General features: G+C 42.4%; 3 protein-coding genes across 12 annotated transcripts; 2 read left to right on the top strand and 1 right to left on the bottom strand.

Annotated features, from left to right (window-relative positions):
- The first annotated feature begins 878 nt into the window (after positions 1 to 878).
- LOC125764967 (DNA-binding protein Ewg) lies at positions 879 to 9,660 on the top strand. Of its 10 annotated transcripts, XM_049429743.1 has the most exons (10): positions 888 to 1,300; positions 2,647 to 2,969; positions 3,045 to 3,470; positions 3,578 to 3,706; positions 3,934 to 4,245; positions 4,691 to 4,819; positions 4,885 to 5,023; positions 5,099 to 5,223; positions 7,321 to 7,332; positions 7,586 to 9,660. In XM_049429743.1, the coding sequence occupies exons 2-10, from the start codon at positions 2,667 to 2,669 to the stop codon at positions 7,775 to 7,777; spliced, it is 1,767 nt and encodes a 588-aa protein (XP_049285700.1). In that variant the 5' UTR covers positions 888 to 1,300; positions 2,647 to 2,666; the 3' UTR covers positions 7,778 to 9,660. The 10 variants fall into 10 exon arrangements, with proteins under 10 accessions (XP_049285699.1, XP_049285698.1, XP_049285697.1 ...); XM_049429744.1 differs by lacking the exon at positions 7,321 to 7,332; XM_049429745.1 differs by having other exon boundaries at positions 890 to 1,300; positions 7,321 to 7,703.
- A 232-nt stretch (positions 9,661 to 9,892) lies between these two features.
- On the top strand, positions 9,893 to 11,435 carry LOC125765132 (uncharacterized). Its single transcript, XM_049430024.1, has 5 exons — positions 9,893 to 10,368; positions 10,439 to 10,551; positions 10,651 to 10,729; positions 10,810 to 11,022; positions 11,098 to 11,435. The coding sequence occupies exons 1-5, from the start codon at positions 10,102 to 10,104 to the stop codon at positions 11,173 to 11,175; spliced, it is 750 nt and encodes a 249-aa protein (XP_049285981.1). The 5' UTR covers positions 9,893 to 10,101; the 3' UTR covers positions 11,176 to 11,435.
- On the bottom strand, positions 11,334 to 17,236 carry LOC125764910 (transcriptional regulator ATRX homolog). Its single transcript, XM_049429619.1, has 14 exons — positions 15,937 to 17,236; positions 15,485 to 15,852; positions 14,828 to 15,427; positions 14,456 to 14,757; positions 14,123 to 14,394; positions 13,885 to 14,046; positions 13,599 to 13,821; positions 13,352 to 13,508; positions 13,032 to 13,259; positions 12,783 to 12,954; positions 12,311 to 12,695; positions 12,073 to 12,248; positions 11,762 to 11,992; positions 11,334 to 11,668 (listed from the first exon to the last, which is right to left on the bottom strand). The coding sequence occupies exons 1-14, from the start codon at positions 16,996 to 16,998 to the stop codon at positions 11,531 to 11,533; spliced, it is 4,476 nt and encodes a 1,491-aa protein (XP_049285576.1). The 5' UTR covers positions 16,999 to 17,236; the 3' UTR covers positions 11,334 to 11,530.
- Between the last annotated feature and the right edge of the window lie 214 nt (positions 17,237 to 17,450).

Raw genomic sequence — 17,450 nt, 5'->3', positions numbered from 1 at the left:
CGAATATCCAACCATTGCTAGTTCCAAACACGGATGGTTAGAATTTATTACCACCATAATGAGGTCGAGGTCAACTGGATTGGCAAACCTTTCGTCAGCTATTGATCTTTTTATATTGCCTTTCCGTTACGAAAGAGTCCTACGCTTTTGGTGGTACTCTTATGAAGTGAAAGTAACACATCATGCGTAGTGGTTCGTATTGCATAAATTGGTGGAATTAAAAAGAAAGAAAATAATCTTCCTATGTTGATGTTGATGGGATGTAAGGATGCAAAGTAGTGTAGAAGATGTGTAATTAAAGTACGATCGTATTTTAGGTTCTTATGTTCTATTTTTTTTACTTAAACTGCACAACGTAAAGTGGTCGAATTAATCATTATGTTGTCTAAATTCCACTTACATAGCCTAACACAATGATGACCGACGTGGAATATGAAACAAATAAAAATGCAAATTTAATTACCAAATGTGTCACAAATAACCAGCAAGGAGATAAGGTTGGAATGGTATGCATATTAGATTATATATAAATTAGATTTAAAAAAATATTCAGCACCATTTGAGTTATCAAGAAATTGTATGCTTGTTCTTATCGTTCTCTTACTACTAATGTTGATAACGGAAAGATTTTCGTATAACAATAGCATAATAGCTCGAGAACATAGTTCCGTTCGTAAGTAGTAAAGAATCGGTTAGAAACATCTTTAGACTTTAACCAAGCTAATTTATCTTATTTAAATACTGAACATGCTCAACTATGTGTGTTGAACGCCTATGCTATTTAACATACAAATTATTATCTAAAAACCTACCAAAAACCAGAGAAACTACTTTACATATTCTTTTTCCCAGTTATTAATAAATTAACGTATCAAATAGCACAGCTCTGTAAAAGGGAATAACGAAAGTGATTCAAACATGAAACGTAATCATGCCCTGTGCAACCGTAGTTTCAAATTTGAACCGTTTCGAAGAAGGAATGTTCGAACCGCTCGGCGTTGTTTTTCGAAGTCGAGTTTCGAGCATGAGTGTTTGTGTTTGTGTGTGTAGGTGCATGTGTTTATGAGTAGGCGTGTGTGTTTGTACGTTTGCATGTGTTCGATGTGTGGAAAAATCAATACGAGTCCGGCCGTGGAAATCGTGGAAAAGTAGCGAGCAGTTTTTCCGGAAAAATAAGCCCATTTTTCGGTGAAATCGCGCGTGAAACGGTGTAAAAAGTGATTTTAAACCACCATCGCCAGCGTTTGTTGTTGATGTCGACCGTTCGTGGACGGGATCTATTTTTGTAAACTTCACGCAGGTGCGTAACGCGAAAATTTAACTGGGCTTGCTCAGGAATAATGTGTGTTGTGTGGTTGGTGTTTGGTAAAAGGCAAAAGGGCAAACTCGGGAAAATTTCATGCGCTGAGGCCTCCAATAGCGCTTGATTTTGGGAAATGAGCTGAGTCGAATGGCAAAAAACTGTAAACAAACCAAGTCCCCGCAGTCGCAATGCAGTCGCCGTGCGGGAAATTTGTGATTTTTCGTGTGAAACTAAGAAATCCGCATTTTTCACGTTGCCGTGCTTGGCAAGATGGTAGAAATTCGCCACCGTGAGAGCATGTGTATTTTTTCCCTTGCAGGAGGCAGGAAACGAAACATGTCGAAACCAACCCAAGCGAAAGCCTTCGGCTGCGGTCTTGGTAGGCTGTGCGGTGCAGAAAAAAGGCGATCGACTATCGTGCCATCGTGAAAAATGTACGCCGTGAACAATTTTCACGTACCTAGTAGCGCTCGAGTGAGAATCCTCTCATCGCCACCATGTTGTCCGTGCTACAATATGGGGATAGAAATGTAGTGAAAAATATTTTTTTTCCAATTCTCGCCATGTGGTATTGCGTACGAAATGCATTTCATATGGAGTTAAAAACCAACCATGCAACGCCTTGGCAACGAAAATTGCACTCACAAATGCTCGCAATGGAAAAGCGGGCCCCGAAAAATGAATCATTTTGTTGCCGTGTCCCTTTGTACGTACACGGCTAACGCGAAAGGGTGTGAGGGGAAAGTAAGCTCGAAAACACACACACTAACAACAGCACGGTGAGCATGAAGCATACAACATAGAACCATACATAGGTTGTTGGCTTGGATTTCGTCCATGCTGTGCATAACAAAGGGCAATGTTTGCGATGGTAAGAATGATAGGGAGGTGAATGGGAAGGAAGCATGGTGAATGGTTTAAAGGGCTGAATACATGCTTCCCTCAATGTTTTTTTCACCGTGCGTTGAAAACAGATCGCATTTGCCGGGCGTCGTAAAACAATGGCCGCGCTATTCCTGTTAGGATCTTTTTCATTCCTGCATGAAATTTAATGATGGTAGAAATTACAGATGTTAGAGAATATTAAAAATCAATTTTTAATATTTCCTTTTGTAATGTGTCTTACTAAAGGAAAAAAATCAAAATTAACAGAACAGCAAACTGGCCTAAAATATAATAAATTGAATATTAATTCATTCACTCACATCTAGTCGACTATTATCAACTCTGTTCTCTTATTTTTTGAGAATTTAGACTGATATAAAAATATATTTTTGTGAATAAATCAATTCCCCTAACAATAGTGGCGTTCTTGGCAATAGTGTAAATTCTGGTACTTACAGCGTAACAAAACACATCCAACATGAGTATAACCATAAACGCCGTGGACGCGATGGAGTACGTCGAGGACGACAACATCACCGGAGCATCAGACGATGATGACGATGACAATCCCAGCAGTCCGGGCAGCGCATATGACGATGGGAACCTCATCAATGTTGCCATGGAAAATGAAGTCACCGCACAGCTGGTGGCCGCCGGTGTCGTCGGCGTTGCTGCCGCAGCCGCCATCACATCGTCAAAGAAGAAAAAGCGGCCACACTCGTTCGAGACGAACCCTTCCATCCGCAAGCGACAGCAGAACCGATTGCTGCGGAAATTGCGAGTAGGTTCCGTCTGTTTTTTGTATCGGATCGAATCGATTTGAGCACCCTGTGGTGTTTTTTTTCTTCGTCCACAGCAAACTATTTTCGAGTATGCCACACGTGTTGGGCAGCAGGCGGTCGTGTTGGTGGCAACACCTGGCAAACCAAATAACATCTACAAAGTATTCGGAGCCAAACCGTTGGAGGATGTGCTGAAGAATTTGCGCAACAACGTGATGGACAAGCTGGATGAGGCACTTGCCGCTCAGGCACCACCGCGGGTTCAGGATGATCCTTCGCTGTTCGAACTACCGCCGCTTATCATCGATGGTATACCGACGCCAGTGGAGAAAATGACACAGGCGCAGCTTCGCGCGTTCATTCCGCTGATGCTGAAGTATTCTACCGGGCGAGGAAAACCGGGCTGGGGCAGGGACTCCACCAGGCCTCCCTGGTGGCCAAAGGAACTACCCTGGGCAAACGTTCGCATGGATGCACGCACCGAGGAAGAAAAACAAAAGGTAAACAACGTTAGTTTAATTGTAACGGTTTGGTTTCGGTTTGCAAACGAAAACAAAAAAACACATTGTTCACACCTGTACCATTAATCTTTCGGGGGCACGCACAGATAAGCTGGACTCATGCACTGAGAAAAATTGTCATAAATTGTTACAAATACCACGGTAGAGAAGATCTGCTGCCCGCGTTCAGTGAAGAGGACGAGAAAGCCAACGCCATAGCAACGGCTAGTTCGAATGTAAGTATCCATGCATCCAGCGGTTGCCTGGATGGGTAATATCGCATCTGATGCACCACAATGCGACGAACATTGCTTCGATCACGATCGTTATGCGGCGTCGCATCAGAATCGATCGCTATCGAATGTCGATTGACTGTCTGGTACTATTTGTTAAACGGAGTTGTCCTATCTCTTTTCGATTCGTTAACTTGCTAACGCGTTGGGTGCCGTGTGGGACATATTAGGTTGATGTGATGAAGATTGAAAATGGCAGCGTGGTGACGGTTGGTCCGGCCGGCAGCGGCAACACAACCACGGCCACCATCACCAACGGTGCCGGTGGGCAACAGCAAATCATCATCCATCAGGCACACCCGCAGCAGCAGCAACAGCAGGCACAGGCAAACGGTCAGACCACGACAACGATCACCAACGCGAACGGGCAGATCATTAAGGAAAACCCCGACGGCACCATCCAGATTCAGCAACAGTCTTCACCCACGCAGACCCTGAACGCGCAGGTTTGCTTAGACTCGATGGCTCTAAGCGATGTGGATGTTCGTACTAACACCAATTTTCTACTAAGCAAAACATAAGTCGATGTCGTGATGCTTTTGTTTTATCAAACCCCCTTTCGTTCTGAGTGCCGTTTGATTTTTTTTATTTCGTATTTCGATTTTTTGCTGCTGTTTCTGTGAGATGAGAGAAGAAGCTTTACTTCTGCTGTTTGTGTTTTATTTTCCGTTCCGCTCGTTATGTTTTTGATGTTGATTTTTTACTCACGATTTTTTCTGTAGTTCTTCGAATAATTTGCGCTTGATTGATTTGTTGTTTTCCCTTATACATTAATATGTTAATTTTCCTGTATTGTTTCTAATTACCTTCATAATTGAGTTTTTTTTGTTGTTGTTAAATTTTGGCTTTTGGTAGTAATAGGAATTTCTATATCTTGCGACTAATTGTAATTGTTTCGTTGGTTGGTTCGGTTTTTCTTTCTTACAGTTCACACACACCGTATTGCAGACCATACAAAACCCCGATGGTACCGTGTCACTTATTCAGGTTGATCCTAACAATCCTATCATCACGTTACCGGATGGAACTACCGCACAAGTACAAGGAATTGCAACCGTAAGTGAACCGTGTGATGATGTGCAGATTGCACTGATGCACTCAAATATCTGTTGCCTTTATAGCTGCAGCAACAAGCCGACGGAGGTGTACATGCAATTCAAACTATATCAGATGGACAGGGCGAAAGCATGTCGGTTGACCTGACGGAAGCTACCCTTGGTCAGGATGGTCAGTTAATAATCACGGGCGAAGACGGACAAGGTATGACATTATTATATCTCTGAATATCTGAAAAGATCAACTAATTATTTTACCTTGTTTCGCTTGTTGCTGCAGGTTATCCGGTGAACGTGAGCGGCATGATCACCGTACCAGTATCTGCACAGATGTATCAGACGATGGTGGCAAACATACAGCAGGTGCCGAATGTGGATGGAACCGTGTGTATAACTCCGATGCAGGTACATAACATTACGTCCAACCAGCAGCAACAACAGCAACAGCAACAGACCTCTTCCGTGGTTAGCACCGCTAGTACTACGACTCAAAACTTGACCATTTCGACAAATGTGGGTGCATCGAATCAGCACCATGCTACCGCAATGCTGGCCAACTATGCGTTGAGCAGCAACGGGACTATTTTGACCGTACCGCAAATGCAACACCATTTGCCGTCCAGCAAGCAGCAGCGTGCCAATAATAGTAACAGCGTATCACGCTCTTCCACCGCAGCCGGTGGTCTGTCGATGGTTGGCCTTAACGCGATATTGCCATCGCAGCGAGGTTGCTTTAATATTTCCACCTCGAACCATCATGCACAAGAGGCGGATGTTAATAATCAAACCATGGCTAACAATAACAATAACAATAATCTCTCTCAACACACTTTGAACGTGCATCGCAAATCGAATGTGATACCAAGCGGTACAATACTCGGTGGTACCGGTATCGGGGGGAATCAGATTAAATTTTGTATACCAAAGATTGAGCCAATGGACGAGGACAAAGATGGCAGCGTGGTATCGACCGATGGTGGCGATACGCACAGCTTTGTCATTCAACTGACTGGACCTACCTTTACAACGACCGATTCCTCCAAATCCTCCCAGCACCAACAATTGAAACGGGACATTGAGCTGACGGTTAACGAGGGCAGCCATCTGATCGATGCGCTGACCATAAGTCAAAAAATGAACAACAGCAGTAGTAACAGTAGTAACAATGCCTCCAACGAATTGGTTGATCAGAAACATTTTGGTATGCAAAGTGTGTAGAAGGACGAAAACCTATAGAGACACGGATGGCAGTGGAAGGAGAGGAGACGGGACAAAAGGATAACGAAGCCATTTTCCCACCTGACCTGTACACAACCGCTAGCACAATGTTCACCTGTATCCCGTTTTTTTTTTAAATTTATAGCCATGTACTATTAAATTAGTCATGCAGTGTAACTTTTAAGTTGTTTGGCCAAAGAATTTTAATGAATTTTAGTTATAGTTTGGTTTTATTTAAGCGTACAACCGACTCACGTTGGTAGTGTATTTATTTAGTGTTTGTTTTTTATTTTATTTTTGTGTTTAGTAATTAGTGATCTTCAATATTTTTGGTGCAATTTCTAGTCTTATGCGTAACGTATGATTGTGTCATTAACTTATTCATTGTAAGGAAGAAGTAAGTCGATTAGTATATGCAGCTATTAAGAATATTTGCTACATTCACTCTTTCTCTGTGTGTTAAAAAAAAGATGAAACCAAATGAAACGAAAGTCAGTACAAACGGACACACACACACACACGATTGAGCTGATCCAGTCAATAGTTTGCTAGCTTTATACTAGGGAAAAGATCGTTTCGAATGCAAAATGATGGAAAACTATTTATTTTATTTATACCTACATCGCTCGCATACACATCCCGGCCATACTGTTTTGTGCAATTTATCATTTTCTGAAGGATCTCAGCAACGTTTTAGGTTCACCCTTTTATAGTCATTTTTGTTGTAAGTAAACGAATGCCAAAGATCCTGGTGCAAAACCCACCAGAACTTGTTATCATGTCATCTAGTTAAATCCTTTTGCGCTGATTCACTATTTATTCTAAGCACCGGTAAATGTAATAGTTGTAATAATTTGGTAACAAACAGAGAGAAAAAAAAACATGTATCTTCTCACGTAATGAAATAGCCATAAGTAGTTACCTTAAACAGTCTATTTAATAAGTGCTGTACAAAACCAAAGTGCAATGAAACACCAATTTAAAATTATCTTGTGTTTATTATTATAAATGTTTGCGTTTGTTTTTGCGTTCCTTTAAGCGTCGGTTTTGTATCATTTAAGTATCGTTTTACAATAATGTTATGATTTATTTTGTAGCTCACTCGTTTACTCCTGCCATCCCTAGACATCAACCGTTACACGGCAAAATAGAAGGCTATTGCCAGGATTGCTAGACACGAAATGGCCGGATACAGTCTTTAAACCACCGTCTCTGATCCGGATTGATTGCACAGTTGTAGCAAAATAATGGAATAATATTTCACTGTTTTTCTTTTCTTTTCAGATGTGTGATTTAGTGAGTAGCATTTGAAATAGTGGTATTTTTTTTAGTTTAGTTTGCTTTATTTCTGCATATGCAACACTTGTTTCCATTTTTCTTTTCATGTAGCACCATTTTTCGACTAGTTTTGCAGGTCTTTTAATTATCAAGAGTATATTTTTGATTTAGGAAACATTTGCTTTTATGCTTTCATTATGTTTTTTTTTCTTGCGTGCGTGGGTGATGTATTTTATTCGAATTTGTCTTGCATTTAATATCCGTCGTCTAGGTGGAGAACGGAGAAACGATGGAAACCATTACCGTGGGTCCCGGTATGCATCAGATGATGATCCAAGGACCACCGGGATCGGAACCTCAGGTCCTACAGGTGCTCAGCCTCAAGGATGCATCGGTCCTGACGAAAGCGATGGCTGCAATATCCGACGTTAAGGGTGAGGAGGCTACAATAATTGAGCACTAAAGGCCGGACAAAAGACGCCGGACAGATAAGAGTAGGGTTTTAGGTTTTAAGCTGCTATTTACGATCGCAATGAGCAAATTTATTTATTGTCATATTTCCCCCCAAAAACTTGTAACAAGCTAAAGTCAGAGAAAAAAAAAGCGTATTTATATATAGAGTATTTCTTATACAGAGGAAACATTGAACATTGCAGATTGCAAGTCAGTTGCGGAGGGCAAAAACACACAATTTCTAGTCGATAAGATACGCAGATACGGTAAAGAAATGCTCCATTGTCCATCCGGTTATTGCTGCTGTATTTCCTGCATTCCAAAGTCTTGTGAACGGTCCCTTAAATCTAGTCCCAACTTCGCTATTAATTATAATTGCTAGTCAAAATTCGTGTCATTTCATGTTCATGTCATTGGTAGTAGGTAACTTATGAAGATTATTATTAGTCCGATTCCTTTACACGGTGGGTTCACAACCCGCCCGTACCGAAGACGAATCCAGAGTCATTCCGCAAACTGATTGACTGTAAATAACGTGCAAGTGTATTCCCGATATTGTAGCTGGCAGGATGCAATTTTTGGGAATTCCGATCCAATCATTAGACTTTAATTATACCTCCTAAGTATCGTCACTCAGCAAACAGTAACAATAATTGCATTTAGTAGAGATGACTCCGTTGACTTCAGTGAAGTGGAAATAGGTCAGTAGGCCTCTAGTCGAAGGGAGGGTGCGCGCAAAACAGAGATGGTGGATGATTCGTACAAGCTCGATAGTATAGTGCAATTATTTGCCCCATTCTCGTGTCCTGATGAGTATGATCGACGAATTTGGAACTTAAAGAACGGCGAGGGTATGAGTAACTTCAGCTCTCCATGTAGGAAGTTTCGCGAGGGAAAACTGTACCGCAATCCAACGACGATCGAACAAGCGTAAAAGCTAGTCCTAATTTATAGTTTAAATTTAAAATCCTTATCATATTTAAACTTCTTTGCATTGCTAGTCCAACGTTCATGAAAGCTATGAAATACTATTTATGTATTTATTTATTTATTTATTCTATTATCGTACTCTTTATTTATTTATGTTGGTTATTACAAGTTGAAATGTTCAACCGTGATAGGGCATTCATAGATTTTGTTGTTTATTTATCCAATTATAATTTTAATCTAACTAAAACCAACGGTGAACTAAATCTTCCGGGTCGTATCCAGTTTTAACTACAAAACACAATCCACACAAGTAAGAATAGAGAATAAAAAAGGCAAAAGCGAGGGAAGAAGGTGAGACAGAGAATGAATCGTGCATACAACTTTTAACGCATAAATAAGTGTGAACATACGTTAGTTTGTGTTGTATCATCACCAAAAACAATTGAAACATTTTTATGTTATGTATAAAGAAGAGATTAAAAAACAGCAAGGCAAGCAAATGTATGGCAAAGTTTAATTAGTGCAACATGAAAAAACAAACACACACAAGAGGACAAAGACTGAAATGCATTCTAGGAGTCATTGTATAAAGCAAAGGAACAAGATAAGTTGCGATGTAAAACGAGGAAAGCCAGTCGAACATTGTGAAGCAAAACTCCCGTGGAAAAGGAAGACACACACGTTTAGTTTTGTTCATATCACTGTGATTTTTATGTTCCATATTTTCCCACGTTTTTCCGCTTGCACACATACCCACACACACACACACAGACATACACATATGTACGTGCACACAACAATTCTCCCTCCTTTCTGTTCTAGCAGCGCGCAACAACGGTTATTTTACAATCGAGAAGCGAATATTCGTACAACCTATAATTCATGTGAGTGTTGGAAGTCTTGTGTTGAATGAGTTAAATAAATAATAAATGTATAATAAATCACGACTTTGATGAAAAACCACGTACCACGCGTGTCTTGTCCATTTGAATGCATAAAATAATCATTGCCAAACATCCCATACCGCTGAGCCTGGACACACATTTTTCGTCACATTCTGTGCGCATCCGAAATTTCGCGCTTGATTGTGCTGTGCTCGTGTCACGTGATGACTACAAACGTCAAGCAGCATGACCGAGGCAAATTTCCTACAGTGCGGCTTACCATGAATGTGAGCAAGCAGGAGGCGCTGGAAACAGAAGCGAGACAAGGCGATTTGTTGTGGCTTTTGCGACGCGCTTAATCATTGCTGTTTACAAAACGTCTCTCCCGTTGACAAAATCACTTACAAATCAGCTGTTTTCCATTCTTCCACATGGTTTAGCACAGCACAAAGTGCAGAACAACAGCGCAATCCCCATCATAAACTTACGCACAAGGCAGTAGTGGTCGCTACCAAAGAAGATGTGTAAATATTTAGTGCTTGTTTTCGTTTGCTTGCTAAAGTTTGCCATCGCGGACCAGTGCAAACGCGTCGGCGATTGTGCGTGCGAATTCTTCGACGGTACCGGCATTAATCTAAAACCGATCATAGATATTGGGGCCCAACCGTTGCACACAAATGTATCCAACGGGGATGCCTACTACTTTAGCCCCTGCCAGGATATATCCTACACGATGGATGACAACAAAACGAACGTAACCAACGTGGATTGCAAGAAAGGATACACGGTAAGGAACTGGTGACGCTAGCAGTCGGTGTGGCGCATGTAAACGAATTGTCTGTTTCCCTTCCATACAGCTTTGCAAGTATGATGCGACAAACAATACATTGGTACGGTTAGGCGAGCTAAAGGAAACGCAGTTTACCTCTGACGATGGGCTTTATCTCACCTATATCAAACCGAACCATAGGTAAATAAAACTCTCGATGAGCGCCATCTTAGCAGATAGGCCACAGCGGAAGCCGTTCGATGCATTAGTCATCACATAAACTACGATTATCAATTTCAGTATTACACATGTAAAATTGGTTTGTACAACCGATAAGAAGTCGTTCTTTTACCCGGATTCCATCGCAAATGTCACAACGGTACGGCGGGTGAAAAAAAGAAGCATGCAAACAAAAAATGTCCATTAACCTGCCGCTCTGTTTTCTTTCCATTCCGTTAGCATCTGTTGCTTTTCTCCCCGTACGCATGTCCCGTCGTAATGGAAGATTTCAGCAAACCAAGCACCGGCACGGTACTGCTGATAATGCTATTCGTCGTCCTTGTGTCGTACTTCGTCATTGGAACAACGGTGAACGCGTTCTATCTCGGGGCACGGGGAATGGAGATCGTACCACATTTGGATTTCTGGCGCGGATTGCCCGGCCTTGTGCGGGTAAGTTTTTGACCATCTGTTGTACTGTGCCATCGAACGTTGCGCATACATATCGCACCATTTCTTACGTTGCAGGACGGTGCCCAGTTTCTACAGAACGGCTGCAGGGTCACCAATCGAACACCGGATCCTGATTCGTACGACGCCATATAAGAGAAACCCTCTTCCGTACCGAAACGCGATTTCTTTCCCAGTGCTGTGTTTCTAACCGACTGAACGCTGCTACTTCTTTTCGTTACAGCAAAAGATCAAACCAACCATGGACAGACCGGGTCTCCGGAATGCACATCCCTGCGATTTTGTGGTGTGTATTAAGGGGATTAGAAAATGTCTTTATTTAAACAGCTAATGTGTGTTATGAATAAATTCTAAATTCAGCAGTACGCCCGCTAGTGAGTACTGCACGAAACTAAGTTCCATTGCTCATGTCGCAAAATCCAATATTCGAAGCAGAAGTCAATATCTAGAGATCACCACTGCTGGGGTATATCCAATTGAATCGCTTATTTTAATCAAGCTCAACTACGTTGGGATCGATAGTGATAGGGCCTGGATTTGCCTTGAGTGTGGTGCCGGTAATGATGCCAGTACCACCACCAATCGTATCGAATCTATTGATCCCGCTGATTCCGGGCTCTTGCGACATCTGTTAGCAAAGAAAAGGAAGAGAAGAACACTTTTATTAAAGCGGTTCTGTTGCAAAATGGCATCAACTGTGGTTAAACAATTGTTTTTTTACCGAAAAGTTTGTTGCTAACGCCGGTCTTACGCCTGTTTGAGCCGGATTCATCTGATAGGGCACACTTGGATCCATACCCATAACACTCATCATTGGTTGCTGACCAATGAGAGGTTGCTGCGTCATCTGTCCTACCATACCAGGTTGTAGTGCGTTGTACCCCATTGCATACTGCTGGTTAGTGGATGGAACTTCCAGCTTATAGTAAAGCTCCCACAAGCTTCTGTACATCTGTACCAAAAAAGGGGTAACGTCAGGATTGTAACAAGGCATAGCAAAAATTAACAAAAAAAAAGGTCCACTACTCTTACCGTTAATTCCCCTTCTCTCATTTGCTGTGTTAGCTGTTGCATTAAATATGGTATCATAGCATTAATCGTGGCATCGTTGAATGTTGGATTATCCTCCCGTGCCTTTATGTTTAACAGCTTAAGCAGCACATCGTTCCGGAATCCGTACGTTGTGTTGGATGTAAGCGGCCCAGGCACTGCAGGAACATGAAGAAAAATATTCGTAATACAAATCGGTCAACATTTACAAGAAACTTACTTCTTCCGGCCATTCCAACACCAAGACCTAAGCCGCTGGTACCGTATGTCGGCATCGGGGGCCGATTCTTCTCCTGTTCAAACTCTTCCCATGCTGCCTTGCGTTCTTCTTCGTTAAGCGTTTCCTCCTCTTTGTTCTCCAACAACGAATCGTGCTCATGGTATTTGTAGATCAACGTATCGAACTGTTTGAGAAGCTCGGCGAATAGACGATCCTTTGGAAGGTTAGGCACCGGTCGTGGCTCGCTTGTATCTACGTCGTACCGATACAGCTCCTGAAGATCGTTTTCTTTGTAGTGCCGATCAATTTGCTGCTCGTCTATGACACGCTTTGAGATAGCTTGCTTTGTAACTTGTCGTTCGTAGATTTTCTCCTCCATTGTTCCCTGGTGACGCGTGAAAGAGGCAAAAGAGGTATTAGACACACATCTTCCAAATGTGGCCTGTTCGTCTCAACTCAATACTGTGCTTACCATCGCAATGAATCGATATATGTAGCAGGGTTTATTCTGGCCGAATCGATACACCCGGAATATGCTCTGAATGTCATGCGAAGGATTCCAGGATACGTCGAATATAACCACCCGATTGGCGGCAACAAGATTTATACCCAGTCCACCAGCTCGCGTTGAAATAAGGAACAATCTGTCGAACAAATGTATTTTTTCATTTTAAATTCAATGCATTGAGAGAACGGTTGTTGTTTCGTTCATTGAACCTACCTTGCTCGTGTGTTGCTCTCGTCATTAAACACTTTACACGCATCGTTCCGATGATCGATCGATGTTGATCCATCCAAACGGAAATAATCCAAACCCAGCGACCACGATGCAGAATATTTGCTCAGCTTCTCGTCTCTGTCCTCTTCGTTTTTTTGCATATTTTCATCCAGCAGAGCGAGAAAGTGTTCTATTATATCCAACGAGTACAGAGACTGTGAAAATACCAGCCTATGAAGAGAAATTAGAAAAACGAGAGAAAGATGTACATTAACTTATCGGCTCAATCACCTTAAATCATCTCAATCACTAGAAATACGTACAGTTTGTCACCGATCGCTTCGCATTCCTTCAGAATTTCCATCAAAATGACCAACTTTCCGGAGTGTTCGAGATTGTCAAGCTCACTTTCCGGACACATCTGCATCCACCATTCCGTTGGATTATCTGGCTTCTCTGCAGCTGTTTCTTCCAACAATTCTAAAAAAGAAAACAAAACAATTGCATTCAAACGTGGAGATGGGCAAACTATCTTCGCCTCATAGGGTTAATATTCCCCCTTTTCCATACCATTTGCGAATAGTGGATTATTTCTAGTACGGCGAGTGCCAACTGCTTTCGATCTGTCTTTCGAAGTTTCTCCGGAGCTTTTTTCACTGTTGCTATTTTCATCGTGTACGGACTGTACGTCGGAATCATCATCGGACGATTCAGGGGTCGATTCGGCGCTTTCTTCGTCAGCAATGAAATCCTTCATGGAACTGCCGGATTCATTCTCGCTATCCAAATCACGCTAAAAGGATAAGAATGCTGTTTAACGCTCTGCGGTAAACTATCGATCGTTAATACCACAAACCTTTCGTTGCTGTTTAATTTCATATCGATCACTGTTGTACCGTAACACCCGCGGATGCGTCCAGATACGTTGCAGATTCTGAAAATCAGTAAACAACATGGAAGATCGCTTCTGTGTCGGATCATCTATAAGTCGTTTGCCGGCCAGATTTTCCATAAAGTACTGCAAGTGAGAAAGAATGAAATGGCAATGATGCTTACTCATAAGTATTGTTTCCTCATGTTTTTAAGATACAGACCTTGTAGAGGGTGCTCTGTAGCGGGGTTAGCTTGATCGATACCACAAATTCCAACTTTGGTGGTAAAAAGGGAGCTAATACTGAATAATCTCTGCGTTGAACGCATCCATCAAGCAGCTTGTGCAGCACGTGCGCTCGTTTGCGCATCAGCTGGATATCGTACGGGGTCGAATCGGTATACTGTCCGTTCGTAATGGGATTCACGAACCGGTTCATGTACTCGGAATAGGTGCCAAGCAGCTTGGGTTTCACAAACTGCACCATACAGTAATCTGTGGTGTATGAAAACTCTTCATTAGATACAACGCGATTTAAACGTAAAACCATGCTTACATTCTTTCATATTGTTTTGTATAGGTGTACCAGTTAGAACGATCCTTCGCATCGTAGTGATTCGGTTTACCGCTTGCGAGAGAGATGTTTTCTCGTTCTTTAACAAGTGCCCCTCATCGCACACGATAAGCTCCGGTCCCGGGTCGATAAGCGAAGTCTGCAACGATTCGCGTACCTTCTTCCGTATGCGAGTTGCGGTAGGATTGGCCAGGTTGCGATACATATCGTATCCCATTATCATTATACCGCCCTCATTGTGCCATTCCATAAGCTTGTTCGCACGCGTGACGTTATCTTTGTATCTATGAAAGAAAAATCATTTCAGTAGAATGTTGGCAATGTCTCAGCTACGCGCAAATAACGCACACTTACTTTGATATTTCGTACACCTCTACCTCGGTACCTTTTTTCACGTGCTTCATCCACATATGATACTCATTCACCCAGTTTAACACCGTCGACAGTGGACACACGATCAGGATACGTTCCACACCGGTCAGATCTGCGTTGGCAAGCAACGTATGCGTTAGCGTCACTACCTGCAACGTTTTGCCCAAACCCATGCAATGCGCCAATATGCAACCGGAACCTTTGTTCTCCTTCATCTGCTCGAGACTTTCGAAGCAAGCGTCAAACATGAACTTTATCCCATTGGCCTGGTGGGGTTTCAGCATCTTCACCAACTTTTTATCCACCTCGAGCAGCGGTTCCTTTGTGTCTGCGTCAAAATCAAGCACCAGCTGGTCGAGCGTAGTCGCCACTTCCGGCTTCTCGTCGTACACCTGATTGTAAAGCTTTTGTCGCTCCGCAATGCGCTGTTTCCGCTCGCGTTCTTCTTGCTCTGCATTCTTGGTTGTCTCATCCAGATCTTTTTTCTTCAGCAGTTTGCGTATATTCTTGCGTCCCTTGTTGGGCGAATCAGCATCACTATCGCCATCGGATTTTTTCTTTTCGATGCGTTTTGCCCTTTTTCTGAAAAATAATCAAAATTACACCTGATGCGCCGCCAACTAACCAAATCGAACTAACCTTTTCGAACGGGGCTTTCCATCGTCGCCAGAAGACGATGAAGAGTTCCTACGAATTCTGGTCCGCTTCTTGCGTGTTTGAAAGTCATTTTTCTCCTTTTTGCTCTCATCATCACTGCTTGCTTCTTCCGCTGGTTGTGCGCTGGAAGTTGCTGCTCTTTTCGAACGTTGAGCCGCACGCAGATTTCTGCTAACGGCTGAATTGCTTTTAGCAATTTCAAAGTCGCTACCACTTTCCTTTTCCTCTTCCGAATTGCCAGCCGCCGGTGAAATAGCCGCCGGTGACGACTTCCCTGTATCTTTTTCCTCCTCACTATCGCTAACAGCCCGTCTCTTTCGCATATTTCTTGTGTTCTTAAAACGTGTTCGCTAAAACGATAAGTACAAAAAAATTGCCGGTTGAATATTGCAATTTTGCATGGCATACTTTGCAGAAAAACTCACGATAGTTACCTCTATTGGAATGCTGTTTTTCGATTTGTTTCGGTTCCGGGTAGTCGGTGCATCCGAATCACTATCATTTCGTGTGTCAGCTTCGACATCCGATTCCGCTTTATTTTCTACACCGTTTACTTGCCGCTTGCTATTACCTGCTTGCGCTTGTTGTTCATCCTCATTGGCCATGTTTCTTTTTTTACTAGCTTTACCTCTAGTGACACTGACACGGAACCGATTGCTGGTAGACACAAACTTTTCGATTGGACGGTTGTGATGGTCAAGAATCTCAGTCAACCCGTAAGTCGCCTTTAAAGCACTGAAATCCGTCGGTAACCGTTTGACAACGACGCTCACTTCCTTCGTGTGATGGGTTGCTACTTTTGCAATGCTTTCTTTTTTATGATTTTTTTTGGCGGGCGATACAATTACGTCTTTATCAGCATTTTTCGTTGGATTCTTAATAACGTGTTGCTCTAGATTTTCCTCGTCCGTATCGTCGCTGAGTTCGATAATGCTGATGTTTTTATTCGATTTTGCAGGTGATACTACCGGTGGTAGTTCTACTCCAACTAAACTTGGCCGGAGCAATTTATCTAGCGATACCAATCTTATCGTCTGTTTTGTTTCTTCCGTCCTAGAATCTACCAGTGATGGCGAGTTTTGTTCTTTTACGGGTGATAGATTTTCCCCCACAGCCTGTTTTGTTTCTTCCGTCGTAGAATCCACCAGCGCTGGCGAGTTTTGTTCATTTAGGGGTGATGGATTTTCCCCCACAGCCTGTTTTGTTTCTTCCGTCGTAGAATCCACGAGAGTTGACGAGTTTTGTTCATTTACGGGTGATAGATTCTCGCCCACAGCCGGTTCACCACTGATAGATGCACCGTTTTCCAGCAGCCCAGCAGGAGTTGAATTTTCACCAGATTTCACGTTCGAGCTGGATTTCACCGAATCGAGGCCTTGCTTCACATGCATTCTATCATTTTCATGGTCCACATCAGATCCACTATCACCCCGGTTTCGTCTACGAGGAATGATCGGTTGCTGTTTGCGCTTGTCTCTAGAAGAGTTTTTTTTCATTCTCAGTTGCCGCTGTCGTATAATTTAACATAGGTCACAGGTACCACAAGTACAGTTCGTTTATTCACACTTCCTGTATATGTGTTCCGAGTTTTTATCAATTGTGCACAACGAAAACTCACTTTCCATTGGTTACTATGTGTAGTTTGTATTCGGTTCAAGAATTTTTGGCGTTATAATAACTTTTTCCCTCCTTACTAGCGGCTGCCAGACGTTTGAGGAAAAAGGAACGGCAACGAACCGAAGTGATAGTCAAGCATCTGTCAATTTTTTTTTCAAGACAAGCATATTGTCAATCCTTGATACTTCTCTGAATAAAACATTATCAAGGTGTTTTGTTATCGACGATTGGGGATTTTCCGATAATTGAAATGTTAATAAACAGAATAAATTATCACCCATGAAATCATCCTGACCGGGCCATGCCCAGTTTCTTGCGTAAAAAATGATTT

This window comes from Anopheles funestus, chromosome 2RL (genome assembly GCF_943734845.2).
Source record: "Anopheles funestus chromosome 2RL, idAnoFuneDA-416_04, whole genome shotgun sequence".
Classification (NCBI taxonomy): Eukaryota; Metazoa; Arthropoda; class Insecta; order Diptera; family Culicidae; genus Anopheles; species Anopheles funestus.
The sequence above is the reverse complement of the archived record's forward strand: the minus strand, read 5'-3'. Positions and strand labels throughout refer to the sequence as shown.

Coding starts and splice junctions, on each gene's coding strand:
- LOC125765132 (XM_049430024.1), top strand. CDS start 10,102: ATGTGTAAATATTTAGTGCTTGTTTTCGTTTGCTTGCTAAAGTTTGCC. Junction 10,552..10,650: donor TATATCAAACCGAACCATAG/GTAAATAAAACT, acceptor TATCAATTTCAG/TATTACACATGTAAAATTGG. Junction 11,023..11,097: donor GATTGCCCGGCCTTGTGCGG/GTAAGTTTTTGA, acceptor CTTACGTTGCAG/GACGGTGCCCAGTTTCTACA.
- LOC125764910 (XM_049429619.1), bottom strand. CDS start 16,998: ATGAAAAAAAACTCTTCTAGAGACAAGCGCAAACAGCAACCGATCATT. Junction 13,822..13,884: donor AAATTAAACAGCAACGAAAG/GTTTGTGGTATT, acceptor TTATCCTTTTAG/CGTGATTTGGATAGCGAGAA. Junction 12,696..12,782: donor TATATCGATTCATTGCGATG/GTAAGCACAGTA, acceptor ACGCGTCACCAG/GGAACAATGGAGGAGAAAAT.
- LOC125764967 (XM_049429734.1), top strand. CDS start 2,667: ATGAGTATAACCATAAACGCCGTGGACGCGATGGAGTACGTCGAGGAC. Junction 3,471..3,577: donor CCGAGGAAGAAAAACAAAAG/GTAAACAACGTT, acceptor GGGCACGCACAG/ATAAGCTGGACTCATGCACT. Junction 5,024..5,098: donor CACGGGCGAAGACGGACAAG/GTATGACATTAT, acceptor TTGTTGCTGCAG/GTTATCCGGTGAACGTGAGC.